The sequence below is a fragment of the Micromys minutus genome, assembly GCF_963924665.1.
Source record: "Micromys minutus genome assembly, chromosome: 31".
Lineage (NCBI taxonomy): Eukaryota > Metazoa > Chordata > Mammalia > Rodentia > Muridae > Micromys > Micromys minutus.
In genome coordinates, this window is record NC_137966.1 from 17,440,554 (window position 1) to 17,468,326 (window position 27,773).

General features: G+C 40.0%; 1 protein-coding gene across 2 annotated transcripts in view; it reads right to left on the minus strand.

Annotated features, from left to right (window-relative positions):
- The window catches only part of CREBBP (CREB binding lysine acetyltransferase), a 111,199-nt gene that overhangs the window by 34,413 nt on the left and 49,013 nt on the right, over positions 1-27,773 (minus strand). Inside the window, exons 4-12 of one of the 2 annotated variants that reach the window (XM_080942542.1) lie at positions 12,957-13,197; positions 11,575-11,688; positions 6,252-6,494; positions 4,819-4,921; positions 4,412-4,558; positions 3,633-3,750; positions 2,811-2,982; positions 2,277-2,321; positions 378-502 (exon numbers count right to left, since the gene is read on the minus strand). In XM_080942542.1, coding sequence (XP_080798668.1) covers positions 378-502; positions 2,277-2,321; positions 2,811-2,982; positions 3,633-3,750; positions 4,412-4,558; positions 4,819-4,921; positions 6,252-6,494; positions 11,575-11,688; positions 12,957-13,197 — 1,308 coding nt within the window. The remainder of the gene's footprint in view (positions 1-377; positions 503-2,276; positions 2,322-2,810; positions 2,983-3,632; positions 3,751-4,411; positions 4,559-4,818; positions 4,922-6,251; positions 6,495-11,574; positions 11,689-12,956; positions 13,198-27,773) is intronic. The other variant, XM_080942543.1, reaches the window with a different exon arrangement.

Genomic DNA, 27,773 nt, shown 5'->3' on the forward strand with positions numbered 1-27,773 from the left:
GTAAGCCAATGCTGAACTGTGTTCAGAACAGCAATCAATAGCATGCTGTAATTTTGAATTCAATCATGCCTTAAATTAGTGGAAGACTATTTCAGAAGGGCAAGCAGAAGTGAACCAACCATATAAGCCATTGGCTACCTGTTCCACAGCAAATACCTACAGAATTCTCATTCCAATAAAAATAATTAGCATTCATATGGTCCTTATTATACCAACAGTTTTGTTTGTTTGCTTGTTTGTTGTTTTAAGAATGATGAAGGAAATAAAACAAAGATCAAATGCAAATGAATAAGTTCCCTAAAATTCTCAGGTAACAATGGAAGATCCCTCCTCAGAGAATGGTCTACTGAGCAAGGACTGAGAGGAGAGGCACTTACACCTGGCACTGAGGCCATGCTGTTCATCTGGACTGAGTGGTTCATGGGGGAGGCTGCACGAGGTCCCATGGGTGCCTGTGGCAACTGGACATTCCCCAGGGACATTGGATTAAATGAATTCATTCCTATAAATAGTTAAAATAGTTCATTAATAAAAACATTCACAAGAAAAGAAAGGACCATCAAATAAACTCAAGACAGAACTCATAGGTAATAGACAATAGAGAGGAACCCACAAACAAATCAGAGCAGACTGTAGTAGCCCTTTTGTATGATGGGGGGAGGGGGTTTACAACTAACCAGAACTGATGTTCATAGAGCCCAGAAGAATCATACAGACAAGGAGGCCTTGTGCAGTACTGAGCCTGTTCCATCTCTCTAAGCACATCCTTAGGCTCCCATTATCCCAGGCTTCCATGCTTCTTGGCTAAGTTGATACTATGGTTAGAATCTGTGCTAAGACTTAAAACATCCTCTTAATTTTCCAAGCATCTTTAGTAGAAAGTGCCCAAGGGCTACATTTAGACTTCATAGTTTGCAGAAATAATCACACCCATGCCAAAGGCTTAGCTGGGAAGTATCTTCAGAACCCAGGAACTAGTTCTTACGAACTTTCTATAGAAACTATGCAAACTGTGGGTTCTAAATAAAATCTCAGTCCAAGTTGTTATTCTACCCAACACTGCAATCTAAGACTCCCTGAAATTTCTGAGAAGCTTGCTTTACTGTTGCTATGACCAAAGAGGAGCTTCTTATATCTTCAACGCCTATCAAAAACCACTACTTGCAAATGGCCAAATTCTAACAAGGTACAAGAATACTTTCTAGGGAGTATGTAATGAATGTAAAAAGTTTCCCCTCCATCCCAATTTTGTGTAGATACTGAATAAGAAGAGCATGGAACGTAATCCACATTCACAGGTAATGATATTCCCAGCAAAAAAGCTGCTAAGTATGACCCAGAAAACACCTCTCCAGTCATCTGTAGCTTATTAGTTATCTTGTCAGACCCCAAGTCAGCAATACCCATGTTCCCCCAACAATATTAAATCATGTACCCTTCCCTCTCAAACTGATCTGTAGACTGCAACACCTTTCTTTACCATCTGGATAATGCTCCCATTTTACTTCACCTGCTGGAAATGCCCTGCTGTTCAGGTCAAGAGCTGAAAAGCTTACAAATGGCTCCAAGTCCTGAAGCTCAAATAACCACAGAACCTTGAGTTGAGCCTTCTATGGCTTAGATAGATATCACTACTCCAGAAAGGCATGGAGTTCTGCCCACAGCCTCCTGTGGTTGAGACCCACTCACCAGCTTCAATTCTGATGGGCTGGAGCAGCACTGTACCTTCTCAGTCTCCAAAAAGTACCTTCCACAGATTGGCTCACAGACTCCCTGGCCGAGTATTCAAGAAAGGCTTTTTCCTTCCTAGAATATGTTTCTTTTATATAATCTCCTGCTGTTTTGGTGGGAGGGTTTGTGTGTCAGTACAAGATCCTATTTCTGACCTCTCCTATAGTATTAGAATACTCTCCTATAATTTCCAAATTTTTTAAAGATTTATTTAACTATTATTATTATGAGTACACTGTAGCTGTCTTCACACACAGAAGAGATCATCAGATCCCATTACAGATGGTTGTGAGCCACCATGTGGTTGCTGAGATCTGAACTTAGGACCTCTGGAAGAGCAGTCAGAGAGCTCTTAACCACAGAGCCATCTCTCCAGCCCCCACATTTTTAAATACAAGAGACTCACATTATTTGGTGGACTATATTCTCATCAGAAAAAACAGAAAAAACACAAAAGGGAAAAGGGGTAGAGAGGGCACGAGAGGAGACGTTTGAAGCTGCTGAATGTTAAGCTAAAATATGGCTGACAGTAAATAGTGAAATACCTTGAGAAACCTGCATGCGATTCACTGGCAAAGGCAGGGGCCCATCTATAAGAAGGGGAAAATGTAATTAATTAAATATAAATACATACATACATACATACACACAGAGGAAACCCATTGAAGTCCAAAAAGCACTTGCCAGCACACCCTTTTAAGATCTCTCCCCATGCTGAGCAGTGGTGATACCTTTAATCCCAGTACTTGGGAGGCTATGGGTGGGGTCTGGGGTGAGGAGAAGGGGGTAGAGAGAATCTCTGAATTTGAAGCTAGCCTAATCTACAGTGTGAGTTTCAGAACAGCCAGGGCTACACAGAGTAACCCTGTCTTAAAAAACTGGATAGGGAAAGAGACACCAAAACCAACTAAACAATAAAAGAAGCCTACCCATAAGGCAAGCCCAATGTCCCCACAGACCACTGCCATACAAAGAGATTTCAAAATACAGATTTTTGGAGAACTCTACAGTCTTAGAAATATACCCCAAACGACTAAAAGAACACCAAGCAAACAGGCTATGAGAAATGTAATCCTTACTTGGGGGTCTCACAGACTGGGTTGGTGGGATCACAGGGGGCTGAGCCCCAGGAGCTGGTAGAGCTGGCTGGTTACCCAGGATGCCTTGCTTATGTAAACGTGACCTCCGTTTTTCTTCTAGTTCTTTTTGTATTTTATAGATTTTCTCTGCTAATAAATGATAGTATTCATCCTAAAAAGCAATAATATTTAACATTAAGGTACTGAAAAAAATCTGAGAACCAAAAATTTATTTTATATGTTCTAACTAATGAACTCACTTGTCATTCACATTTTGTTGCTGGGAGCCAAACTCAGGGCCATGGTGTACCAAGCAGGTACTATATACCACCTAACACATTTTAAGTGCATTGACAAAGATTTGACACATCTGATAAACCAAAAACCCATTCTCCCTGCCCCACCTAAATTCTCAGTGATACCAGCATGCCCTTTAATTTTCACTTTATTGAACTAGTAACTTTACTGGACATAACAAATTGAAGGTGCTATCACTGTTTTGTTTATTTCCACAACTGAACTTTTTCTTTGGTATTCACTGACACTAAGCAATAATAAATACAAGAACCCTAAAGAACACATTCCATGAAAAAAGATGACCCAAGGATACATGTTGATTTTCTAGTTCGTCTGGACTCCTATACTATGACACTTGTGCTTCACAAGAGGTGTCTAGGAATCTCATTCTTATTTGGACATGTCTCTGTTTGGGGCACTCAAGTTAGGAGTCTCCTAGACTACAGAGACTCTCCTAGTTCTGGATAACCAACTAGACAAATACCATTTCCCATCTATACGTTCAACAGCTGCTTAGCAACATACCCTGCTATTAGCAGACTCATACATGTCTCCCTCCACTTTCTTAGCATAGGCAACCAGGTTCTCCATACGGCGATCTTTCAGAGCTGCAGGGTCAGGAGTCGGGAAGATGGCTTGAACGCTGAAAGAACAGTACATTCTATCAACCTGCTTTCAAGGTGGTCACAAGAGAGCTAAATAATAAAGCCAGAAATGGCTATCTACCTGTAGGGCCCAAATCTCACTGTTCATTAACATAGAAAACAATACTAACCTTACATCTACACACCCAGTGTCTACATACTATACATCATTTTAAGAAATAATATGATTCCAAATTCCTAATTTAAAACTATGCATTATAAAAACAAAGTAAGAAGAATCTATAGCTGACTAACTTCATTTCAACTCAGGACAGATAGTATGAAAACATTAATGTTCTGTACATAAAATAACCGTCACACCACCTGTACTTACCAGACCAAAATATCACCAATTTAGGGAGCATTATAACTAGTTTCAAGTCATTAAACATGGTTGAGCTTGAAAGCAAAGAGAATGAGCTTAGGGTCACTTCTCTATGCTCTCTGATGCCACTACACAATGGGGACCACAGTCAGCCTTCCTAGATGTATTAGAAGTGGGGATGGCTTTCTGAAACAAGCATGGACCCTGTGTATCTCTGAGCTGTAAAATGGGGTTCAACAAGCAGATAAAAAACCAAAATCAAACATCTACACACGCACAAAGATTCAACAATGCCCTAGCACAAGCTGTGCACCTGGCTGCTGAGGGTTACGTACAGTTTATGCACTAGGTGGCTCCGCAGGTCCTGAGTCACGTGCTCATGCCAGCCTTTTCGAACACCAGTGCTGGAAGGAGGCGCTGCTGTGGGTATCGTGCTGAGGCCTCCAATGTTGCCAGAGTTGGAGCCATCATTCATCAGTGGACTGAAGAGGAAATAAGGTACTTCAACAAGCTACTCAAGGGAATCAAATGTACTCCACCTTCTTTAACCATATGTGACTTCAAGTTGAAGAGAAGCAAGTAATGTATCTCCACCAAAATTCAAACGGTTTCATTGGTTGTTTTGCATTTATCATTTTAAAAAAGAAAGAGAAGCTGAAGAGATAGCTCCATTGCTAAAAGTGCTTATTTCTCTTCAGAGGACCAGGCTTCAGACAGCGGTTACCTAAAGCTTTGTACTTACTTGGTAGCCCCCAAGGAAGTTGGAAGAGCTGATTCTGAAATCAAGTTTGGTGGCTGCTGATCTGTTGTTATTCCTCCTGCTGGAATACTCATTGGGTTGTTTCCTTTGAAGACAAAGAAAAAAATGAATCAGTCCCTACACTATAAACACTTCAAGTTTTTATAGTAGATTTTTTAAAAGTGAGCACATAAAGAACTCATATGAAGAATAGCAGAACACAGTGGAACAGAAACTATGGAAGCTGTACTTTTCATCCGTGGTGACCAACGTCAACAAGCTCCACTGTCAACTCCACCCACTCTCACTCTATAGCCTCAAAAGAATGTGCTCTAGTGGCTGCACAGTGAGCCAACAGTACTCTAGGGCTGCTGAGAAATCCATGTCTGCCCATTCGATGCCTTCAGCTTTCCTGTTTCACTGGTGTCCAAACAATTACACTGACCTGCCTGGCACATACCTGTGTGTTGGACTGTTCTTACATGTCAGAGAGTAAACTTACTAAAAGTTAAGTTTAGGAGGAAAAAATAGATCATTTTTTAAAAAATGCAAACTCAGAGATTAATACAATTCCAAAATTACTACCATCAAACAGGAGGGAAATAGATAGAACTTGGGGCATTACTGATAATTATTAAGGTGCTTTTCAAGAAAGTAATGTAGGGATGATTTTAGTTGGCCCAACTCTGCCTCTTCTCATCTCTGTCTGCCCTGCTGGATATCAAACTTGGAGCTTCATGCACACTAAACAAGTGCCCTACCACTGATCAACATCCCTAATTTTAACAGGTCATTTTTTAATGACTCACTTTTGAATCTAAAAAGTTAGCGTCAGTCAACTTCATTGATAGTGCTCCTCACTCTGTGAGAGCCAGAAATTAAAAGAACAGAGAAAAACTACAGTTATGGAAATTACAGTAGGAAGTAACAAAAATTGTGGTGATTTCAACAAATGTTTAGAGCTGGCAAAATGATGGACTATGGTGACCAGAGGAAGTACTGATTTACTCAGGTACAGGTGACAGCTGCTGCTGAGTGTCTACTGTTAACCAGCCTGATTCTAAATGGTCACTTCCAAAGAAGAGAGGATCGCAAACAAAAAGACCCTACCAAGTCCTTATTAAATAAGTGGTGTACTTAAGAGTTCACTCAGGTTGAATTCTGCATCCTGAGCCAAAACAATGTCCTTTATGAACTATCTATAGATAAAGTGGTACACATGAAGCAAATCACTGCCTTACTTGAAAATGTTCTTTCTACAACCATGTACCATCTTCCCTGCAAATTTACACCTCAAGTTTCCTCTGGAAGGCTGCTGATCCGAAGCAATGAATCTGAAGTAAGAATAAACTGGAAACAGCCGTGGGTTCAAGTAAGCACCATCATCTTTACAATATACTTAAAGGAAGTTAGTTCTTACGTGCTCCTACACTTACCGAGAGCATTCAGTGTCCTCATCTGCTGGTGGGCTGGAGGCTGTGCTGGTTGCTGGCCAGGAACCTGAGGCTGCAGCTGCGTCTGAGGCTGGTTCATGTAGGGGAGTCCTAGAGCAGCATAGGCCCGCTGCATGGAACTGGGGTCTATGGGATTTGGGTTACTTAAAGAAGTGGCATTCTGTTGCCCTGCACCAACAGAACCAATTGTGTTTTGAATTCCACTAGCCGGAGATCCCAGGATGGCTAGAACAACAAACAGACAGATAAGCAAAAAAAGGTAAGTAAGGGTGAGAGGCCTACAAATAAGCTGTAAATAATATGAGGCAAATAAGCCTTTCAAAGACTAGGCATTAAATCTAGCAAGAAAGAAGCAGTACAGAATTCATCTAGTTTGTTTAGCAGTAGTTGAGAAACAAAAATCTAAAGCAAATCCACCCTTTATGTCTAAAAGCAACAAAGCATAAAAAATTGGAAAAAGATCAGGTAGTAAAATATTAGTGTTTATGGAAATCTAGAGATACCTAGGAAGTCAGTTACAAGAAGTGTCAAATGTATGACAAAGTACATGATGATGAATGTGTCAACAACTTGCTTTCAAATGATGGAAGGAGCCTTCATAAAAGCTGTTGCCCACCTATCAATAGAATTCACTTCTGTAAACTGAGAGAAATAGGAAAGGTGATACCTGGTTGAACACTTCATAATCAACAGACCTATGAGGTGATCCTCTAAATTACAAAATGGCATTTCTCCAAACTCACTTGTGTAATGACAGCATTAGTAAGAAACCTTTCTGTAAAATATCCTCTTGTGGAATACCTTCTTTTCCAGGAGAGCACCAGGCTGGACTATAGTATACTTGACTGACCTACTGATCTACCCACAATTAACAGATGGAACGAGGCTTGAGGATTCCAAATGAGCTTTCATTTACTTAGGTATCATCTCAGTACAGCTTATATTAAGGATGTAGATGTGCCTCATGTAGCTGACCCAAAGCCACAAGCAGCACATAGAGCAGCTGTCCCACCTGGCTGTCTAACCCCAGGAATTAGAAGGAAAAAAAAAAACAGTGTCCACATAATAGACTCATCCCAAACTTCTTTGATCATTTCAAGTTCAACCAATCCATCTACCCATACAATCCATCTATTTGATGAGTTTTTTAGTACGGCAGGTTTTCTGTCACACTATTCATTCACTCATTCATTCATTCATTCGTTTGTTTGTTTATTTTTAAAGAGGTCCTTTCTTTTAAACTTGAACAAAGCTTAAAGTCATGTTGGAAGTAAAATCACAAAGACATGCTTTATGTATTAAGCTTATAAAATTGACATTATATGACTGACATATGAAACAGTCACAACATCTTTCTTTTAGTTAGTAATAAATATACTTAAGCCATCATCTATGCAAAAATTATATAGAACCAAAATGCTTATCAGATTAATGTAACTAAACAAAAACATGTAAAAAGAAACAAAAATTGTGGTAATTACTCATTCCATACTATTATTACCTTTTCTAATAAGGATAGTCAAATCTCAAACTCATTAACACCCATTAGATACACTTAAACATAGTAAACAACTCATCATTATAAATAAAATGCAATTCCCAATGTACACCTTGGCAAGAATGTAGATGAAATAGTCAAGTATAGAACATCAAGGTCACACCTGAAACTGTAAGCATGTACCACAATTTGAGACATGGATCCTAGAAAAACCTGTTCATCTCATCCTGGACATCACTGCAGATTGGGATTCCATAAGACTCAGCCTACTCTTCACCTACTCTTGTCATACAAGGCTGCTATAGCTGAGAGGGCTCAGTGTCAAGAGTTTATAGGATGTAATATAGGGGTCTGTAGTTATCTGTCTGTCCCTTGTCCACTCCAAGCACCTTGATGAACAAGAATAAACAGATCCTTAGAGACAGCAATGCTCACCTACTTGCATCCCTGATACAGAGCTTTCTGCACTAATCAACTGGACACGTAAATGAAGACTATCCACTTGGTCTTTTCTCTTCTGAAGTTTAATGTGATACATGTCACCAGTCCCTTGGATGTCATATTATATACCCTGAGGAGTCCCAATAAACTAACTATCTAGTTTATTATGTGGCATACCTGAGACACATCTTGGAGGTTTTTGGTTGTTATTTTGGTCTGTTTGTTTGGAAGGAGGGGAGACTGAGCTTTACTTTATAGCTACAGCTGGTCTGTAATTCACTATGTAGCCCAAGGTGGCCTCAAGTTCATGGCCATCCTCCTGTTCCTTTCAAACAGTGCTGCTCTGTGATGACTGAGCATCATGGAAGCCGTTCTTATTTAACCACACCAGTCAGCTTTGCTCCTGGACAGGCTATGTGTTTTGCTGGCACCTGACTACTGTTGTAATTTTGTTAATCCTGGGTTCTATGAGCACATGTTTTCTCTACGAAGGTCTACGCATATTCTCATTCCAAACCATTAGCCCTACACAGAATACTTCATGCCTATTCTTGATCCTTGAAGGGAGACTATTACTACTTTTTAAAATGTAGCAGCAACCCCCCAAATCCCAGAAAAGCCACTCCCCTAAATTAAAAGTTAAGCATGAAACTGAAGCTCATAATTCACTGAATTACTATCAAGCAAGTACAAATTAACTCAAAATAGTGGGATTTTTGTTGTTTTGGTTTTTTTTTTGTTTTTGTCTTTCTTTTTAAATGGGACACGGTCTAGCAATATATACTCTAAGATAACCTAGAATCCAGAATCCTCCTGCCTCAGCTTTTGGAGTACTATGCCCAACTGCACTAATTTTTAAGACATATATTTCAGATATATTTCAGAATATTCTAGAATTCAACCTGAAGCCACTGAAGGTTTGGATTCACTTTTTTTCTCTAGTTCCTAATAGTCTAGGATTATAAACCATAAACACAATTTTCTAGAGCAAAAAAAAGGACACTGCTAAACATTCCCCCCAATGACATAAAACAAATTAATTCTATCTCACACATCTACAAGTATAAGACCACAATCAAAATTGTAATTTAAGAAGCATTTAGGCTGGAGAGATGGCCCAGTAAGGACAGTGCTTATAGTCCAACCATGAGGAGCCAGGGAAAAGCATGCTGCTGTGGTGGCAGTGAGTGTGCACAGCCCTGGTGCTGAGAAGGCAAGGCAGAGACACAAACCACCACTGGCTCATCTCACCAGTCCAGTCTAGCCAAAACTGACCAGGCTCAATGAGAGACTATTTAAAAAAATCAAGGTAGAGGGTGATTAGAACAAGACTCCAGATGACCTCTAGTTTCCATAGGCTCACAAATGAGCAAAATCACCTACAGAGACACACAAACTAATTAAAATTTTAAAAGGGAGCATTTAACTTTTTTCCATTAAAACTGTTTATGCAGAGATCATCTCAACCCTCCCTGTGACTTTACATTATCAACACAACCATCCCCCCACCCTGCTAACACCTCATGTTATGACTAGTAGAAACCCTGTGGTTTACCACTTGAGAAAGCATGCTTAGAATCAATTTTCATACTTAGGCAGTTATAAGGACATTTAAGAAAAAAACCCACGTTTCTTTTCTTTTTTACCTTCTTAAAACAAAAACCACATAAATATTTCTTAAAAAGAGAAGTCACAGAGGTTTACAATTTTCTTAACAGTATGTACATATTAAGCTAAAAAGATCCCTTATGAGTCACATCCAAAATTAAAAATTAAAACTGAGATCCTAACTCATCATTCATGGAATTAATAAGACCCAGTATACCAGTACTATACTTAAAATTAAAAATGTCCAGAAAAAAATTATACATTAAAAATGCAGGAGTTATGAAGACGGCTCAGTAAGTAGCTGAAGTACTTGCCAGGCAAGTGTAAAGACCTGAGTTCAAATTCCCATAGCCTGTATAAAACCATCCATGGTAGCATACATGGAATCCCAGTTCAAATGCCTGGTGGAGGAAGAAGAATCTCTAGACGTTCACCGGCTACCCAGCTTACATACAGCACACATAAACAATCAAAATAAAGGGTAAGAACCAACATCTCAAGTTGTTCTCTGACCTTTGACCTATACCACAAGCTGCAGCAAATGAATAACTATACTCACAGACACAAGCACATACCCTCCCACCGCCAACACACATACACACAAAGAATAACTTAACTGATTCAAGAAACTAAATTTTCAAAGAAATGTAATTGTGGTTCATCTATAAGGGAAGAAGATATCAGGCCCAACACCCTGTTTTTCCAATGAAGCATTGTATACAGTGAGTCAGCTCACAGGAAGAAAAGTTGGACTCATAGAGGTCAAATAGCCAACATGGCACTCCAATCAATAGTACTCTTAGATTAGAGTGATTTGCCATGTACAGCAAGTCAGGAAGAAAGCAGCACATGTTCACCAGGCAGAACGGGAACCTGTGAAGATGTTCAAAGTGAAGAACATGGAGAACATCAGGGAGAAGTGAGATGGTGAAAGATGAGAAAGACTGTACCACCTTGAAAGATCACTATAGGGTATGCCTCCAACTAGAGCATGCCTACCTGAGGGCACTTTCTAGATGTGCAAATAAAGGATATATTCAAAGACTACATTTTAGCCTCTGAAATGACAGCAAAGAGTCTTAAAACTGGGAAGAGGTGTTCATATCCTTCCTAATGTTCTGATGCCTAAAAACAGCAGGGATCCAGGAGCCACATGTTGTAAAGAGCAACCAGTACAGAATAGGTCCTGTCAAGGACTACACAGATGATTCAGAAGACAACAGAACAATGGAGATGACCAGGGTGTGTTAATCAGACGCTGAGATTCCCAGTCTAAAGCTTAGTAAGTTCATATACTAGCAAGTGTAGACACTGCTTAAGCAAAAGTTTACCAGGCTCTTATACTGATATAACTTAACAGGTTATTCACAAAAAAGGGTGTCCTTCTACTGCCCCCATGATGTCACTGTCCCTGTGAGTAACCTGACATTCAAATCCTCATACTAAGTATTTGTCAGAAAATACTACATCTTCCTTCAAGCCATTTGAAGGAAATGACCTTGCAGTTTTACACTCGCTCAAGTGCACGTATGGGAGTTGATGGAGGAAAATGAAAGCCCAGCAAGGCCGTGGCTATTTTCGAAGTTCACTGGAAGCCCATCTACCCACTGAGCTTGGCTGCACTAGGCCACTGCCGGCCCTACCTCACCCAGCAGGCTGTGCTGATGACCCTTGCCCACTAGCTCCCTACTCTCAGCATTCTCTTAAGAGCAGCTTCTATTCTCATCTCCAAGCTTCTCTGCCCCCGTGCTCACTTACTTTGTTGGTTTCGCTTGTCACTGGCATTTTTCAAAGGGAGGCAAACAGGACAGTCATGTCGTGTGCAGTTCTTCCAATGAGAGATGATTTGTCGTGAAGATGCACAATGGGCAACTATGACCAGAAAAACAACGAGATGTTATTTTTCTATCCAAATCGTCACACTTTCAATTACACCTAAATTATAATGCCAGATTCCATTAAAAAAAATGGTAACAAGTGTAACCATAATACAGTACAGGCAGTCCTTAACTTACAAACAGGCTGTCCAAAAAGTTTGTAAGTTGACTGTCAAGTAATTCCAGCAAAAAATTCCCATAGAAGCAATGTTATGAATGATGGGTGATTAAGGTTCTGCCCACAAAACAGAATAAAAGCCATCAACCTCTGAAATACCGAGAATCTACAATGAAAGGCAGAACAGAGTTCTACAATGTCACCATTAAAAATAAAAACAAAATATATCTAAGGATGACACTAGCTAAGAACGACCAATGAAGAAATACAGATAGAGAAGCCAATGAGAAGTCTGTGGAGATTCTAAAAGGAACTTGGGTTACTTTGTAAAGTACTTGAGAGAGTAACTGACCCTGAATATCTCCCATCTTCACATTCTAAAGTCTAACCTTTTCCCATTCTGTGTTTCCATTATGATCAGGGTTATTCCAGGGATTCACAAAGGCACCATGGGACAGAGGGGAGAGCAGGGAGATGTTTCACCCAGTTTATGAACACAAGAAAGAAGAGAAGAGAATAAAGAGTACAAGAAAGCATGGCTGTTAACAGGAAATACTTCCTTCAGTGAAACTGAGGCATATGGTAAAAATAAATAAAAACTTTTCAAAGGAGAGCACCCGATGCATGTGCCTAGTTTTCTCCCTCCCTAGGGATGATGACTTGGATGCCATCAGAGCAGCCTCAAGACAGAGGGCAGAGGAACAAGGCAGTGGGACAACTGATAGTCTAAATCTATGAAACAAGTACAAGACAGATGCTGGGGGTGTGGGGAAAGGTGTGTGTCTGCGTGTGTGTATTACTGCCCCAAACCATCACAATATAGACATTAACAGGAGTCCTCAAGAAGTAACAGAGAAGTCCTTCATGAAAGGAAGGAGAAAAAGAACAAAACCAGGTAGGTTAACATCCTCATGCAGAGCAGTTCCGAGTATCAGAACACCAAATCACCTGCCTTCTCAGCAGGTAAGCTTTTCAGGGACAGCTGAGTGCCACATGTGGGGACTATGGGAACAACAAATTCTAGATCACACCAAAAGGAGGCCAGCATCTAGGCAGTGCAGGATTCTAACCACCAAAGCTGCTGAAAAATAATGAAGGCAAAGTCCACCCTAACAACAGCCACTAGTTCTGAAAAGGGCACTTACCTTGGCAGGCTTTCCCAGCCTGACAATGTGTCATGTGATTCAAAACATTTTTCATGGTTCGACAGTGTGGGAGAGAACAGGCCCGAACCTCTCCATTCGCTTGCTCTCGTCTCTGACATTTGTGGGCATGAAGCAGTAGAACCAGCTGCTGCTGTATCAGTTTGCGTTTTTCAGGGTCTGCTGTGGGGCCTGTTGCAATTCCTTGTGTGGGTACAATTCCCACTGATGTTTGCAACTGGGACTAAAACAAAACAAAGTAACAAAAATATCTTATTAAGTTTTTACAGTTTTGATTCACTCTAATTATTAGGAAAGCTCCTGAACAATATGACCAAAAGAATTAGTATAGTATCCTTGAATCCACCAAAAAAGGAAAAAAACAAAACCAAAAAAACAAACAAAAAAAAAAAAAACAAAAAAACCCTCCACCACCTTAAGAAGATCCTAATAAAAATCAACCTAACTTAGATGCAAAGCTGACTCATGTTCATTTGAATAAAATTATTTTCCAAATAACAACCACAAGAATCAACACCTGCTCAGGACTACAGCAACACAAACTGAATTCACCAGGTTATAAGCTCCCATTAGTGGGAAGTATGTCAGTGGACCCAAAGCTGCTTATTTAAGTCCCAAAGAGCTAAATGTTGGCAGCTTTGTGTGGTTCAACTTAACAAAGATGGCCTTGAAGAAGTGCAGCTCAACTTTGAGAAAAGAGCCACTTTTGTAAAGGTTGTTCCTTACATTTCACTGTAATACACACACACTCAGGACAACATATGCAGCTGCATTTCTCTGTGGTCACCACTTTTAGAAAGGCATGACAGACTTACAGAACACAAAACCAATAAGGTTTTTAAAGTTTTCTCAAGAAAGAAGTGTTTTGTCTTTCATTTAAATTTCTACCCATAAGAGATATTTGGCAATCTACTAAAACTACAAAAACTGAGTTGGATTGCTCTCATCTGTCGGAACAAGCGTGGTGATTATAACTCTTGACTACAAGGCAAATGGACAAAGAGGTCTGTGGGGTCTTGCTCTTTACAAATCACCAATACTCTTCACACATGCATATAGGTTTACTAATAAGAAAAACTATAATGCCTACTTATAATACACACTATATCACCCATACACCAAGGGTTTCTGATAGTCCCAATTTGAGTCACTAACACTGATTTGTCTTTCCTATTTTATTTTTATATAAGAAATATTAGGGCTGGCAAAGTACTTGCTGCCAAGGCTAATGACAGTTAGATCCCCAAGTACCCATATGGCAGGAGGAAAGGACCAACATGCAAGCTGACCTGAGCCCCATACACACAACGTAACTACATATGCACAATTGTGTGAGAAAAATTATAAAAATATTTAGTGTGTAAATGTTCATGTGTGTGTATGGAAGATTGACAAAGGATGTTTTGTGCCTTATTTAATGAGAGATTTTTTTTTTTTTTTTTTTTGCCAAACCTGAAGCTGTGGTTTCAGGTAGACTACCTGGTTAGTGAGCTCCAGGGATCCTCCTGTCTGCCCCAGCAGCACTGGGCTAAACAGGGATTTAAAAAAAATGTAGGTCCTTTAGATATAAACTCAAATACTCGTGTAGGCACTTACTAACTGAGCCATCTCCCCAGCACTAGCTGGTGCAATTTTTATAGTTTCCAGAAACCAAGGGACAGACAAATCTAATTGCTTCTCCTAGATTTGCATTTAACAAGCAACAGAGGGCTTCAGGTGGCCCCCTAGCATCTGTCAGAAGTATTCTTCAGAGTCTTTTTCAACTTAAACATCCTGTTCTTACGACCTGGGAAGTCATCAAGAAATCAGACAAGACCTCCCTGTAAAGCACAAAAATGACAAAAGCTCACGGTGGAAAGAGAGAACCAACTCCTAAAAGTTGTCTTCTGACCTCCACACACATGCTTCATCAAATAGTTCAAACACTCCTGCATGTAACCACACTGTGAGCTTGTGCACACACGCAAAAGTTTTTAAAGAATGGCACAAACTAAGTGTTGCTTCTCAAAAGTAACCCACACCATTTATACAATATTTGCAATAGCTTATAAAATTTTTGAAAAACAGTTAAAAATAGAAAAGAGGGGAGAGCTAGAGAAATGGCTCAACAGTTAATAGCACTGACTGCTCTTTCAGAAGACAGAGATTTGAGTCCTCGTACCCACAAAATTGCTTATAACTGTCTATAATTCCAATTCCAGAAGATCCAAGCACACATGAGACATACATATATACATGCAGGTAAAACACTCATACAGATTTATAACTTTTTATTTAAAAAAATAAAAGAGAACTGGGAGTGGTGATACATGTCTTTATCCCATCACTCAGGAAGCAGAGACAAGCAGATCTCTGTGAGTTTGAGGCCAGCCTGGTCTACACAGAAAATTCCAGTGGAATCAGAAAAGAATGGGGAAAAATTAGTTGTAAATTATCTATGTCTTATGTAAATTACCTATGTCTTATGAATACCCAGCTGGTACCAAAAACACTAGAGAAAAAAAAACCCACACACATAAACTCTTGAAATCCATTAATAAAAGGCAATCTTTAAAATGTGCAAAGGATCTGATTATATATATGCGTGTGTGTGTGTGTGTGTGTGTATGTATGTACACACACACACACACACACACACACATGTATATGAGACAAACACAGAAATTAAGCATCACTACTACAGAAATGCCATCAAACCAGGCATGGTGGTACACATCTTTAATTCCAGCACTCAGGAGGTAGGTAGGCAGATCTCTATGAGTTTGAGGCCAGCCTTGCCTACATAGTGAGCTCCAGAACAGTCAGAGCTATGTAGAGACCCTATTTCAAAAAAACAGGGGTAGGGAGAAAGAACCAACAAGAGGTAGATGCTAAACAACAGCAGTAGACCAGTGGAGGAGGACATGGAAGAACTGGACACACATCACTGGAAAGAACCTAAGTTGCTGGGAAAATTGTTTGGCAGTTCCTCATCATATGCCAGGACATCACTCTGCACTCTTGGATATGCACTTGGGCACATATCCAAGATAATTAAAAGGGCATGTTCACACAAAAATGTGTTTATTAAGAAAAAAGCTCATAGCAGTATTACTTATAACAACCAGAAACACAAACCACCCAAGTGTCCATCAAGGGTGGACACTTGATGTGTTCTACTCAAATTAGAATATTTTTCTAACCATTAAGAAATGACACATGCGACTTGATGTGCTAGGGTGAGGTGATATGGGGGGTTCCCCTTCTTGGAGGAGAAAGGGCAGGGAAATGGAGAGGAGCTGTGTGAGGGGGTACTGACAGGAGAAGGGGAGCTGATACTGAGTGAGTGAGTGAGTGAGTGAGTGAGTGAGTGAGTGAGTGAGTGAGTGAGTGAGTGAGTGAGTGAGTGAAAAGAAATGATACTATAATAAAAATTAAAAAAAAAAAAAAACCTTAACTCCACAAAGGAAGCCAGGAACATGGGGGAGGGGTTAGGGAGGGGGGCATATATATACTGTATGATTCCATTTCTGTTAAATGTCCAGGAATGCACAGGAATGGAACATAGATCTGAGACTGGCTAAAGCTTAGGATTCTGGAGAATTGGAAGGGTAGCTGCTAATGGTACAAGGTTTCCTTTTGGGATGATGAAAATATACAAAATTGATTAAGACTGTGGTTACACAAAGCCACTGAGCTGAGCATTTTACAAGAAAAAATGTTATATGAATGACATCTTAGTAAAAGCTGGGCTCTTGTTTAGTTATTTTGTTGTTGTTTTGAAGCAGGGTCTCATGTAGCCTAGTCTGGGGCAGTCCTTCTGCTCACCACTTCTCAGGTGCTAGCATTATGTCACCATGCCTGGCTCAATAAATCTGTTTCTAAAACATCACTGGTCATCATATAAATCAGAATAAAACATGTTTTTACATATCAGTATGGACAGTAAAGAAAATAACCACCGTGGTTGTTGAGGGTATATAAGGAAAGTACTCTCAAGTGTTCTGGTAAAAATACAGCTGAGTGTGATATTTAAAAAGACAAACTTGGAAAAGACTTGGAAAATAACATTATCAAAGGAAACATGTGCAGTCCTGGTTGTGGGGAGTAGGGTTTGAGACAATGTCTGCTTTGTAGTCCAGAGTCTGCCTCTGGAATGCTGAGATTATATGAAGGTGCCACCATCACCAACTCCATTTCATTTTTCCCTCCCTCTCTTCCTTTTCTTTTTTCTTAGTGGCACTGGGTGCTAAACCCAGGGTCTCATGAACACTAATATGTGTTTTATGACTAAGTTACACAAACAGCCCAGTATATGTATTCCTTTCGTTCTATAAACCCACTTAATTCACTGCTAAGGAAGTAACCAAAGTTAAGCATCACATTGATCAATGAAAAATTAGAAAAATGTAAATGCCTATCAAAGATGGACTAAATACTGTAGCAGATCTGTACTGATATAGTATGCAGCCATCAAATATATGACCTCAAATAACCCCAGTCAAATCACTATGGAGTATTAGAATGTCCTAGTCAGCTTTACCTAAATTCCTAAGAGACAAAAAGTTAGAATACTTCATAAAATCTAGGCAGTGGTACTGCACACCTTTGATTCTGGCTCTCTGGAGACAGAAAAAGGAGGGCCTCTGTGAGTTTAGCCAGGACAACCTGTCTTGGGGGTAAAAACAACAACAAACCATAAAATTATTATTACTTAAGGCAGCAAACAATATCAAAGTAGAGTTGCAATTTTTTTTTTTTTTTGGATCTTTCAAAACAGAAACGGTTTCTCTGTGTAGTCCTGGCTGTCCTTGACCTAGCTCTGTAGACCAGACTGACCTCAAACTCAGAGATGTACCTGCTTTGCCTTCCCAGTGCTGGGATTAAAGACACCTACCACCACCGCCCAGCTGATGTGTAAGTTTTAACAAAAGCTGCTAATGGTATACTTAGAATCTAGTATTTAGCACAATACTATAAGGCCATCCAGTTTTCCTTTATTAACTCTTGAGTCTGTATCTTTTCTAAGAAAATCCTTGACAAAATCATATAATAATTCTATCATGGCAGGAGGGTCTTTCAGGGTTTATAGTTTTATCTTATTTATCAAATTAATATATTGTATCAATGTTTTACAGAACTATCCATTACTTATAACCATATCATTCCTTTTTGGAGAAATTACAAAAAAAGAAAGGAAGGGAGGGAGGAAGGAAGGAAAGAAAGGAGGGAGAGAAGAAGGGAAGAAGAAATTAGAAGAATCATTAGAAACTGTAAAGAATTAGAGCTGGGAAAAGATCTCAATGAGTAAAGTGTCAGGCATGGAGTTTGGATTCTCAGAATCCATACGTAAAAAGCCAAGCAGGCATTGGAAGGTAGATGAAAGCTTCTCAAAGCTAGCCAGCTAGCTAACCTACCTGAATTAGTGAGCTCTGGGCTCAATACACACACACACACACACACACACACACACACACACACACACACACACACATACAAGGTATAGAGTGATTAATGAGGTAACAGTCACTAGCCTCTGGTCTCAATGCTCACATGCACATACACACCCTATTCATGCATTCATATACGTGAACATACACATAAAAAATGAAAAAAGAAAATGATGAAGAACTGAGAAGCTGCTCGGTAGTTAAGAGCTTGCTCTGAGGAGCAGAGCTGAACCCTAGCACCCAGATAACAAACTCAGGGCACACCTGTAACCCAAGCTCTGTGGGGGATGAAAACAGCCAATAAAATGCAAGCAAGAGTTCTATGTAAAGATTCTGACTCAGACCAATAGGACCATGATAGAGGAAGTAAGTTGACAGCCTCTTCTGGACCTGATCTATGCCTACAAATCACTTTTTAAATGACAGCACTTAACACAGAACCTCACAACTATTCAAGTGCAGAGACTGTGAGTGGAGTGACCAGTCGCACACAGGACTTCTATATTATGTCATCACAAGGTTCGGGACTATCATGAAGATGGGAGGAACTGGACTTGACAGGACTGCTGTACCAATCAACTCAGAAGCAATGGCTGCCTGCAAGAGATCAAGCCAGCCAACATTCTAAAGTTCATACTTCACATGCACTATTGATGGCATCAGGTAGAGAAGGTTTTCTTAGGATGTGGAAGGTCAACCCTAACTCCAGTGGGAATATATGAGAACACAAGTTGGAGTTGATTAATAAAAATATAAAAGAGGACACTAAGCAGAGGAGTTAGGAAGGTTTGAGTGAAAGTGGTATGTGTCTAAGTAATGTAAGCAGAGTAAGCTACTGAGAAACACACAAAGCTCATTGACCCAGCCATTCATACACAGGTGGGCTTCACTAAAAACAAACATGTTCTCACATGTTGTAGCAGATCCTCAGGTTTGACTGTGTGTGTGTGTGTGTGTTTTTTTTTTCTTGGTTTTGTTTTGTTTGAGACAGGGTTTGTCTATGTAACCCTGGCTGGCCTGGAACTAACTATGTACACCAAGTTGGCCTCTAACTCACAGACATGTCTGCCTCTGTCCCATGAGTGCTAGGATTACTAGCATGCACCATCTCAGCCTTATAGCGGTGGTTAGTCTTGTTGATTTGATACAGTTCAGATCCAACCTGAAAGAGAATCTCAGTGAGGAAATCTACATCAAATTTTATGTTTATTACATTAATTCAAGTGGGAAGAAGTGCCCACTGTGGGCATACTATTCCCTAAGTGAGGAGTGTGAGAGTGGGGAAGTGAGCGGACACAATCATGTATGCATACATTCTTTGCTCTCTGCTCCTTATTTTGCAGGCACCTGTCTCTGTGATCTCACCTGGAATGGTGAGCTTATGTAAACATTTCACCCACTTTGATTTCTCTGGATAGTCCTAGCTGTCCTCAAACTCAGAGGTCCATCCACCTGGCTCAGAGTGTCAATTTCTATGAAGTGTAGTCTCACACTCTCTTTTTATTGCACTGTGCTCTCTATCATGATAATTCATTATGAGGTTTATTCTTCTTCCATGTTTTAATCTTATTGTGCTGATTAATTTTGGAGAACTAGCTAAAACATCAACCTAAACCTGTAAGTCCTTTGAAACTTTAAAAAATAAAAATGCCTGTGCAAGTGTCTCTGAGGAGAAGCAAGAGAGGTCTATCTATGTTGGTGATGGGTTAAAATTATTGCTTTAAGTTTTTTTGACTAAAGCTTTTACACTTGTGCATTACAAAATATTCATCTTATCTTCTAATATGCCCCTTTATAGGCTTACGTCTTCTTAACATTTTAACTCTTGAGAATTTAGTAACAGTGTAGAAATTGATTACTTGCATATATGCACACATACCACTTTTTGATGTAACTCCTCTGCTTCCCAAATGCTGGGATTAAAGGCTTGCAACACTACTGCTGGGCTATCAACACTTTTTAAAGTTGCTTTTGTCATAGTACTTAATCAAAACAACAGAAAACAAAACTAAAACACATGTGCTGTTGATTACCATAATTTAGTAGCTCATCAGTTATACCCACCAAATCCACCGAACTGCCTTTACAGGCAAAATATCTCATATCCTGGCATTCCTTAGGTCTTTAAAATTTTATAATATAATTTTTATTAGAATTATTAGGTTTGCTTCAATTTTTTGTTTTATTTTGGTTTTGAGGCTGGGTTTCACTGTATAACAGCCCTGGTTGTCCTGGAACTCATTCTGTAGACCAGGCTGGCCTCAAACTCACATAGATCTGCCTGTCTGCCTCCCTAGTGCTGGGATTGAAGACATGTGCTAATGCCACCTGGGTTGCTTAGGTTCTGAGTAATTACCCCAATTTCTCTTTCCTATGTACTCTACATTATCCTGTGATGGCAACCCCGTAGAAACCATAGTACGGGTGCTAAGAAATCTGAAAGCAAGAAATGTTTCTGAATTTTCAATAACCAAAAAGTTAACTAAAAGGTGATAGGGCGATGGTCCTGGGGCTTGTCTGAAAGTGCTCACTGGCTCATGTGACCTCACACTGGAACACAAGATGTGCACTCTGTACTGCACATGCCAACGTGACACCAACAAACATTGCCTGGAACACCTCAGGCTCAAAACTGCACACACAAACTTAACTATAGAAAACAAAGATTTTGAATATTTCACTCCAACCCTTCCTCAGTAATACTGTATCAGAATGCATTTTGTCTTATGTGCCTGGTTGCTTTGCCTGGATATGTGCACCACTTGCCAGCCTGGTACTTAAAAGGGAGCTGAGTTACAGGTGGTTATAAGCCACCATTGAAGAACTGAACCCAGGGTCCTATGAAAGAGCAATCGGTGCTCTTAACCTGAGATATCTCTTCAGCTTCAGTGTATCAGAATGTTTGATTTTTAAAACAAAGTCCCTGACAAGTTTCGATTTAAAAAAAAATTATCAAATTAATTGGGAATAGGACAGAATTTCCAAAATGTCCCCATACACACATTTCCTATTTTGTAGTATATTTACACAAATCAGCATTTTCAGCACTGACAATTATAAGATCAAAATATCAACAAGAAAAAATCATTGAAGATGCTCTTATACACTGCAGGTATAAAGATATAAAACAAAAAAACAAAAACCCAAACCAAAACACCAAGCTTATCTTGGCATCCCTCATAGAAAAGCAAGTTATTTTCTATTAAATGTTCAAGAATAGGCAAGGTCATCAAAGAATTTTATGTCTCAAACATTGGCATTGCTCGCTGATTCCTTTCAGGACCCTGAAACTGCTGAGAATGCAAAGCTGAGGCATAAAACAGCAAGTGCTCATTAAACAGACACTGCTGCCAAGGCCCAGCACCATGGCATGTGCCTGTGATCCCAATGCTTAGAAGCCTGAAGCAGGAATTCAGGGTTAGCCTGGGCTACATGGTATGATCTGCCAACACAAACCCACCACAGCTATTGGCTAGAAGAAGGGACAGGCACTCAAGTGACTATGAGGTGGTGAGATGGGAACATACTTACACACACCTCCCACTGACTCTTAAGAAAACATGCCTGACCTTCTGACATGATTTTGTCATTTAAAAACTTGTTAGATGACAGTCAAGCCTGTCCTGGGACGTCGCCCACAGGCTGCAGGCTAAGCATGATTATGCAAATCATGTCCAGATCACTTAAACCAGACGCAGTGAAAGTGCTAAATAAACAACTGCACCATGCTGTTTGCAGCTCTAGACTACTAAGGTGGGCCCTTCCCAATGCCCAAAATGTCAGCCAGACCCAAGAGAAAGAAAACAAAACATAGCAAATAAAAGCTGAGGGAAGTAAGGCCAGTCCATTCCACAGGGCACAGGTGGCCAACATTGTAGTGAACAACAGCTGTCATACACGTTATTTAGATTGGCTTTTATACTAAAAGGACACATGCAACTGCAGATTCTAAGATAAAAGAAAGGACTACTCAGCCATCTATTTGAGAAGTATGTGAATTACATCAAAGGGACTTAGGTACCATAAGCTGGGAAACTAAGCAGGAAACACAATGAGTGACCACAGAAACAAATTCCTAGCATCTTTTCCTGAAAGATTCTGAATCTGGTAGATGAGATAAAGCTCAAGAACACCCCATTGTCAGCATGCACACTGAGATGCAAAGATACTTCCTGAAGCCCAGGACATACGGCAAGAAAGTCCAGCATCCATGGCTTACTACTGATATGCTGCCAGCATCACTGTATCAACTGGGCTATTTTGGCAGGATGCAGAAGACAGAGCTACAACTCGCCTCTGTCTGAAATTTTTCCACAATTTCCTTCCATTTAGAGATAGCTGTCTATCAGCAGTTGTCTGGGTCCTGTCCAAACCTCTACCTCAAAATTTTAACACACAATCAAAACAAAGTATAACCTCATTCTCATGAGCAATTTTAAGTAAGCTAAGCAAGTAGCACACCAGATGAATCTCCTACCTCACATCCTTAAGAATGCTAAAATCTCTAGTGTTGTTTTTAAATTTTCGTATTTGAAAAAAATACATATAAAAACTTCCTATTAGAAAGCAACCCCACAGAGTCCTGCTGGCCGTGGAGATGAAGCTTCTTTATTTCTTAAACATTCTCTGCCAGGGCTGAAGAGATGGCTCAGTGATTAAGAACACTGACTTTTCTTCCAGAGGTTCTGAGTTTAATTCCCAGCAACTACATGGTGGCTCACAACCATCTGTAATAGGATCTGATGCCCTCTTCTGAAGACAGCTACAGTATACTCATATAAATACAATAAATTAAAAAAAAAAATTCTCTGCCTAAGACAAGTTCTACTTCAAAGACTGTTCTATGAAAATAACTGCAAACCCAACCCAAAGCTTAGGGCAAAATGTCACCAGGAATCAAGTGCTTTTCTTGAAAATGAACAGTGTGTTCACTGTTCCTGTGCACACATTTCTCCTCAGGGAAGGTCCCTACATACCTTAAAACCAAAGTACAGACTGACAACACACTCTTCATCTCTGACAAGGCATTTCTCTTCCTTTATAAATGAATTATAATTAAAATATTTAGACCCGCATAAAATGTCCTAGAACATTATACAATAAATATTTAATAATTATTTTAGTCTTATTAGTTTACAAACATGCAAAGCAGTATACACACTGTAATTAAATTTATTGTGTGACCAAATCTAATATGCAACCAGATTTTAGTAGTTATCCTTCTGCAAAGAAATATATGGGAAGTGCCTCTGGGAATCATAAAATGGTAAGACATTACTAACAAACCTCAAAATTCTATATAGATATTATAAATAAAAAGACCAGAAACAGAGTTACAATGAGAAATATCTGAACATTTAAGAACATGCCTATTTCCTCTTGAATATATCCTCAAAAGAATGGACCCTACCACATTTCTACTAGGGTCTCTAGCTTCTAACACTTCAAAGCTCCCACACCAAAGAACTGGGAGTCACAGAGAGGTGATCCCAAGGTTTCCAAGCATGCAAGTTACAGATATTCATTCACACCACCCACTTACTTGCCATCCTTTCTTGGTCAGTCACTTGCACTACAAATTTTTTCCCTCCCACAAGCCTGCTCCTCTTCTGGCTTTGTAAAGGATTCTCTACCAGGACAACTTCTTAATAGATAATCTACCTAAGTGACAACCTTGTTTTCTCTCCTAACCCACTGTGACCAGGCCACAAGCACCACTACAGAGTAGCAGAAAACAAAACCTTTGAATAACTTAAAAAGAAAACCAAAAACTGCAGCCTATTTTCCTGTAAACTAATAGCTCTCCTTCCACTCAAGATACCTACCCTCACTCTAGCTTTTTTTAAAAAATATGTATTTGTTATTTATATGGGAGTTTTTGCCTGCATGTGTGTCTGTCACTAATGTGCATGCCTTGTGCTCATGGAGGCCAGGAAGAGGGCATGAAATCCCCTGGAACAGGAGTTACAGATGGTTGTAAAGCACCATAAGGGTGATAGGAATTAAAACCCAGTACTGAGGAAGAGGAGCAAATACTCTTAACTGCTGAGCCATTTCTCCACCCCAACTGCAAGATAATTTTTGCTTGGCCCCCAACTTTGTACATTTCTACTTGGTCCTTCCTAAGAGTCACCATTCAAAAGTACTGGCTTTCTGCCATTTCTACAAAAGCCAATAACCTTCTATCACCCTGTGGACTGTGACCCCTTTGGGATGATTTAATGACTCTTTCTTAGGGTTCACATAAGAAAATACATAAATTTAGATTATAATTCATAACAGTAGCAAAACTACAATTATGAAGTAGCAACAAAAATAATGTTATGGTTGGGGTCACCACAGCATAAGGAACTGTGTTAAAGGGTCACTGCCTCAGGAAGGCTGAGAACCGCTGCTCTAGAGTCTCTGTGGCATCATCTTCCAATCTCCTTGCTTTGATGAGGCCTTTTCTGATGCTTCCACCTAAGAAGGTCTTTGTGTTCATCTGAACTACTGCATGGTACACGGGCAATTGTGGTTTTCTAATTGTTTTCCACAAAGAAGCAAACTAACCTTCCCTTACAACTGCCCTCTAGGCTTTCCTCCTGTACCTAAGCCCTGCACAGCAAACATTACAAACAAAAGAATCAAATAAGTGAGTTAGTGTCTTCCCATTCTTAACACAGAGAGAAATGCTGAAGCCATGCAAGACGAGAGACTATGAGGCCCCTGACTATGAGGCTTCAGTTACCTCATGAAGAACTTAACCTGCATAATATGGCATCAGTGTTCCTAATCTGAACTGTCTGGTAGCAAAGTCAACTCACTCCTAAAAATCAGCGCTTGTGCTGGCTAATTTTTTTTTCTTTAATCAACTTTTATACAAGCTCGGGTCATTCTGAAAAAGAGGGAACCTCAATTGAGAAAATACCTCTACAAGACTGGCAAAGGGATCCAGCCCCATTATAGGTGATGCTTATAGGTGGATGAACAATCCAGAGAGCAAGTAAGCCAGAAAGCAGCATTCTTTCATGATCTTGGCTTCTCTCAATAACAGACAGTGATGTGGAAATGCAAGCCAAATAAAGCCTTTTCTCCCCAAGTTGCTTTTGATCCTTTATTGCAGAAATAAGAAACAAACTAAAACAACTTTCAAAGTATATTTCTTCCCATCTCCCAAAAAGGGAGAAGGCCATTAAACTCATGGCATCATATTTTCCTTTTTGAATGTAAAAGATCTATTTTTATTGCAATGCTTCCATGTAAAAATCTGTCATTTTAATACACTAGGTATAACAGAGAATATTAAAGAAAGATCACAAAATGTAGTCAAGAAACTGCAAGCAAACTGTGCAAGCTAAAACATTTGGGTATATAATTTAAAAGAACTTTGCAAAAAGGAAGCCACACAGCCATGAACAAGCAAGACTCCCTCAGAACCTTAATTTCCTTGCCATCAAATGGGACCTGTTGGTGATGTCTCAAGAAGCCGCTGCAGGGATAAAAACACTTGCAGCCTATGCTCTGACCCCTTTGTCAGTCCCACCTCCAATGTTCCACTGAGGGCTATTCCTCATGGGCACATGGCCTGGATATGGCCTGGCTCACTCTGTACCTTCAGAATTGACAGTACAAGCAGCAAAAAACCCAGTTTCCTTCCCAAAGGCATCTATGATGCTTTCTCTAAAGTCCACATGACTTTTTATAAGAAAGTTGGACTGAGTGAGCACTATAGCTTTAGTAGACAAAAAGGCTTCCTTAGTTTACTATGGTTTTGAGGGGGTTAAGGGAAACAGTGTTGAATGAGTTCTTCCAGAATGAGATACACTGCTACTGTTCCTCCTGACCGTTCTTCAAAGCAGGGTTCCCAACAGGAAAAGCTGTACCCCAAAGAGCCTATTTTGTCATTGCCTGAAGATACGGGATTGTAATGACCAAGATGGAGGAGGGGCAATGGGTAGTGGGCCAGGGTTACTTCCAAATACTACCAAGGTTCCACGTGGCATTGTAGAACACTAGTCATTGCTGAGGCTGCAAGGAGCCCTGCTCTAGTCCTGAAAGAAGACTAGGCCCTCTGTCTAGTCCCTCTGTGCAACCCTTGGCTACACTACGCTTAGCAAGTTTAGGTCTCCAAAGTAGCAGCCAAGGCTAGCACAGGAAGCTAGAGTTCAGGGATTTTATCATTCTGGAGTAGTAGTGGAAAGGGGAACCTAAGAAGCCAGAGAGAAATTTAAAAGCAGAAAGGGAGGGAAACATTGTCAGGAATTGGAGTTCATATGTATAAAACAGAACATCATGGAAAATAAAATGTCTTTTACACAAAAGTCTAAATGTGTGCCTTGCTACCAAGCAGTAACAAGCAATACAGCTGGCCCTTGAGTTCATGCCACTGTCTTTGCAGGGAGAACTGAAAACAAAGCATGACAAAGGCCAGGCAGTATGTATGCGTGAGTCTAAGATCCCAGAGACTAACATTGTTCCCACAACTCTGGCAACCAAAAAGGAAGGCAGCAGACTAGGAGAGCTAAGGGGATTGTCCTAAGAACACAGAACAGAATATCAGCAGTGGTTCTGAAAATAGGCAAGTTTCACAGCTTTTAAAAAAAAGTAGGGGAATGACACACACTAGAGAGATGGCTTGGTGGTTAGAGCACTGACTGCTCTTCCAGAGGTCCTGAGTTCAATTCCCAGTAACCACATGGTGGCTCACAACCTTCTGTAATGAGATCTGATGCCCTCTTCTGGTGTGTCTGAAGCTACAGTGTCCTTATAAATACTAATTAAATAAATTTAAAAAAAGGGGGGGGGGATGGGTGGGTTGTCTTACCAGGACATCTCACTGTCCTCATTTTTTGACTGTACACTTGCCTCAGAACACTGCATGCTGTAAACACTCATTCCCTTCTCTATGGCACATACTAAGGTTATAGAAGATCTTACTGGGGAAAGGAGATAGAGAATACTCAGTTTCAAAACGACAAGTTTTTCACTGTTAAAAGACAACTTTCTAACAAGCATGGCCAGCTTCTGCTAAGCCTAACCAAGTCATTACACTGTAAGTACATGGAAGTATGGAGGGGCCACTGTCACTGACACACATAAGGGAGAAGAGAAGTGGCTGCCGGGGTAATCCAGCTACCACCAGCATCGCTACCACCCACATACTATGGCTTCATCAGCTGAGATGTATCACTCAGACTGGAGACAGTAGCCCCCAATGTTCTAAATTAACAGATGCCCTTCTGGGCAAAAGGGGACGCTCCCACTGGCTTGTTAGGTTAGAGATTCCATGGACAATTTCTGCTATAGCTGGGAACTTTTAAGAATGAAGGTATGTAATCTAATCATCTATCAAGTGAGACCTAATACCATCTCATCAGTAAAAAGTAAT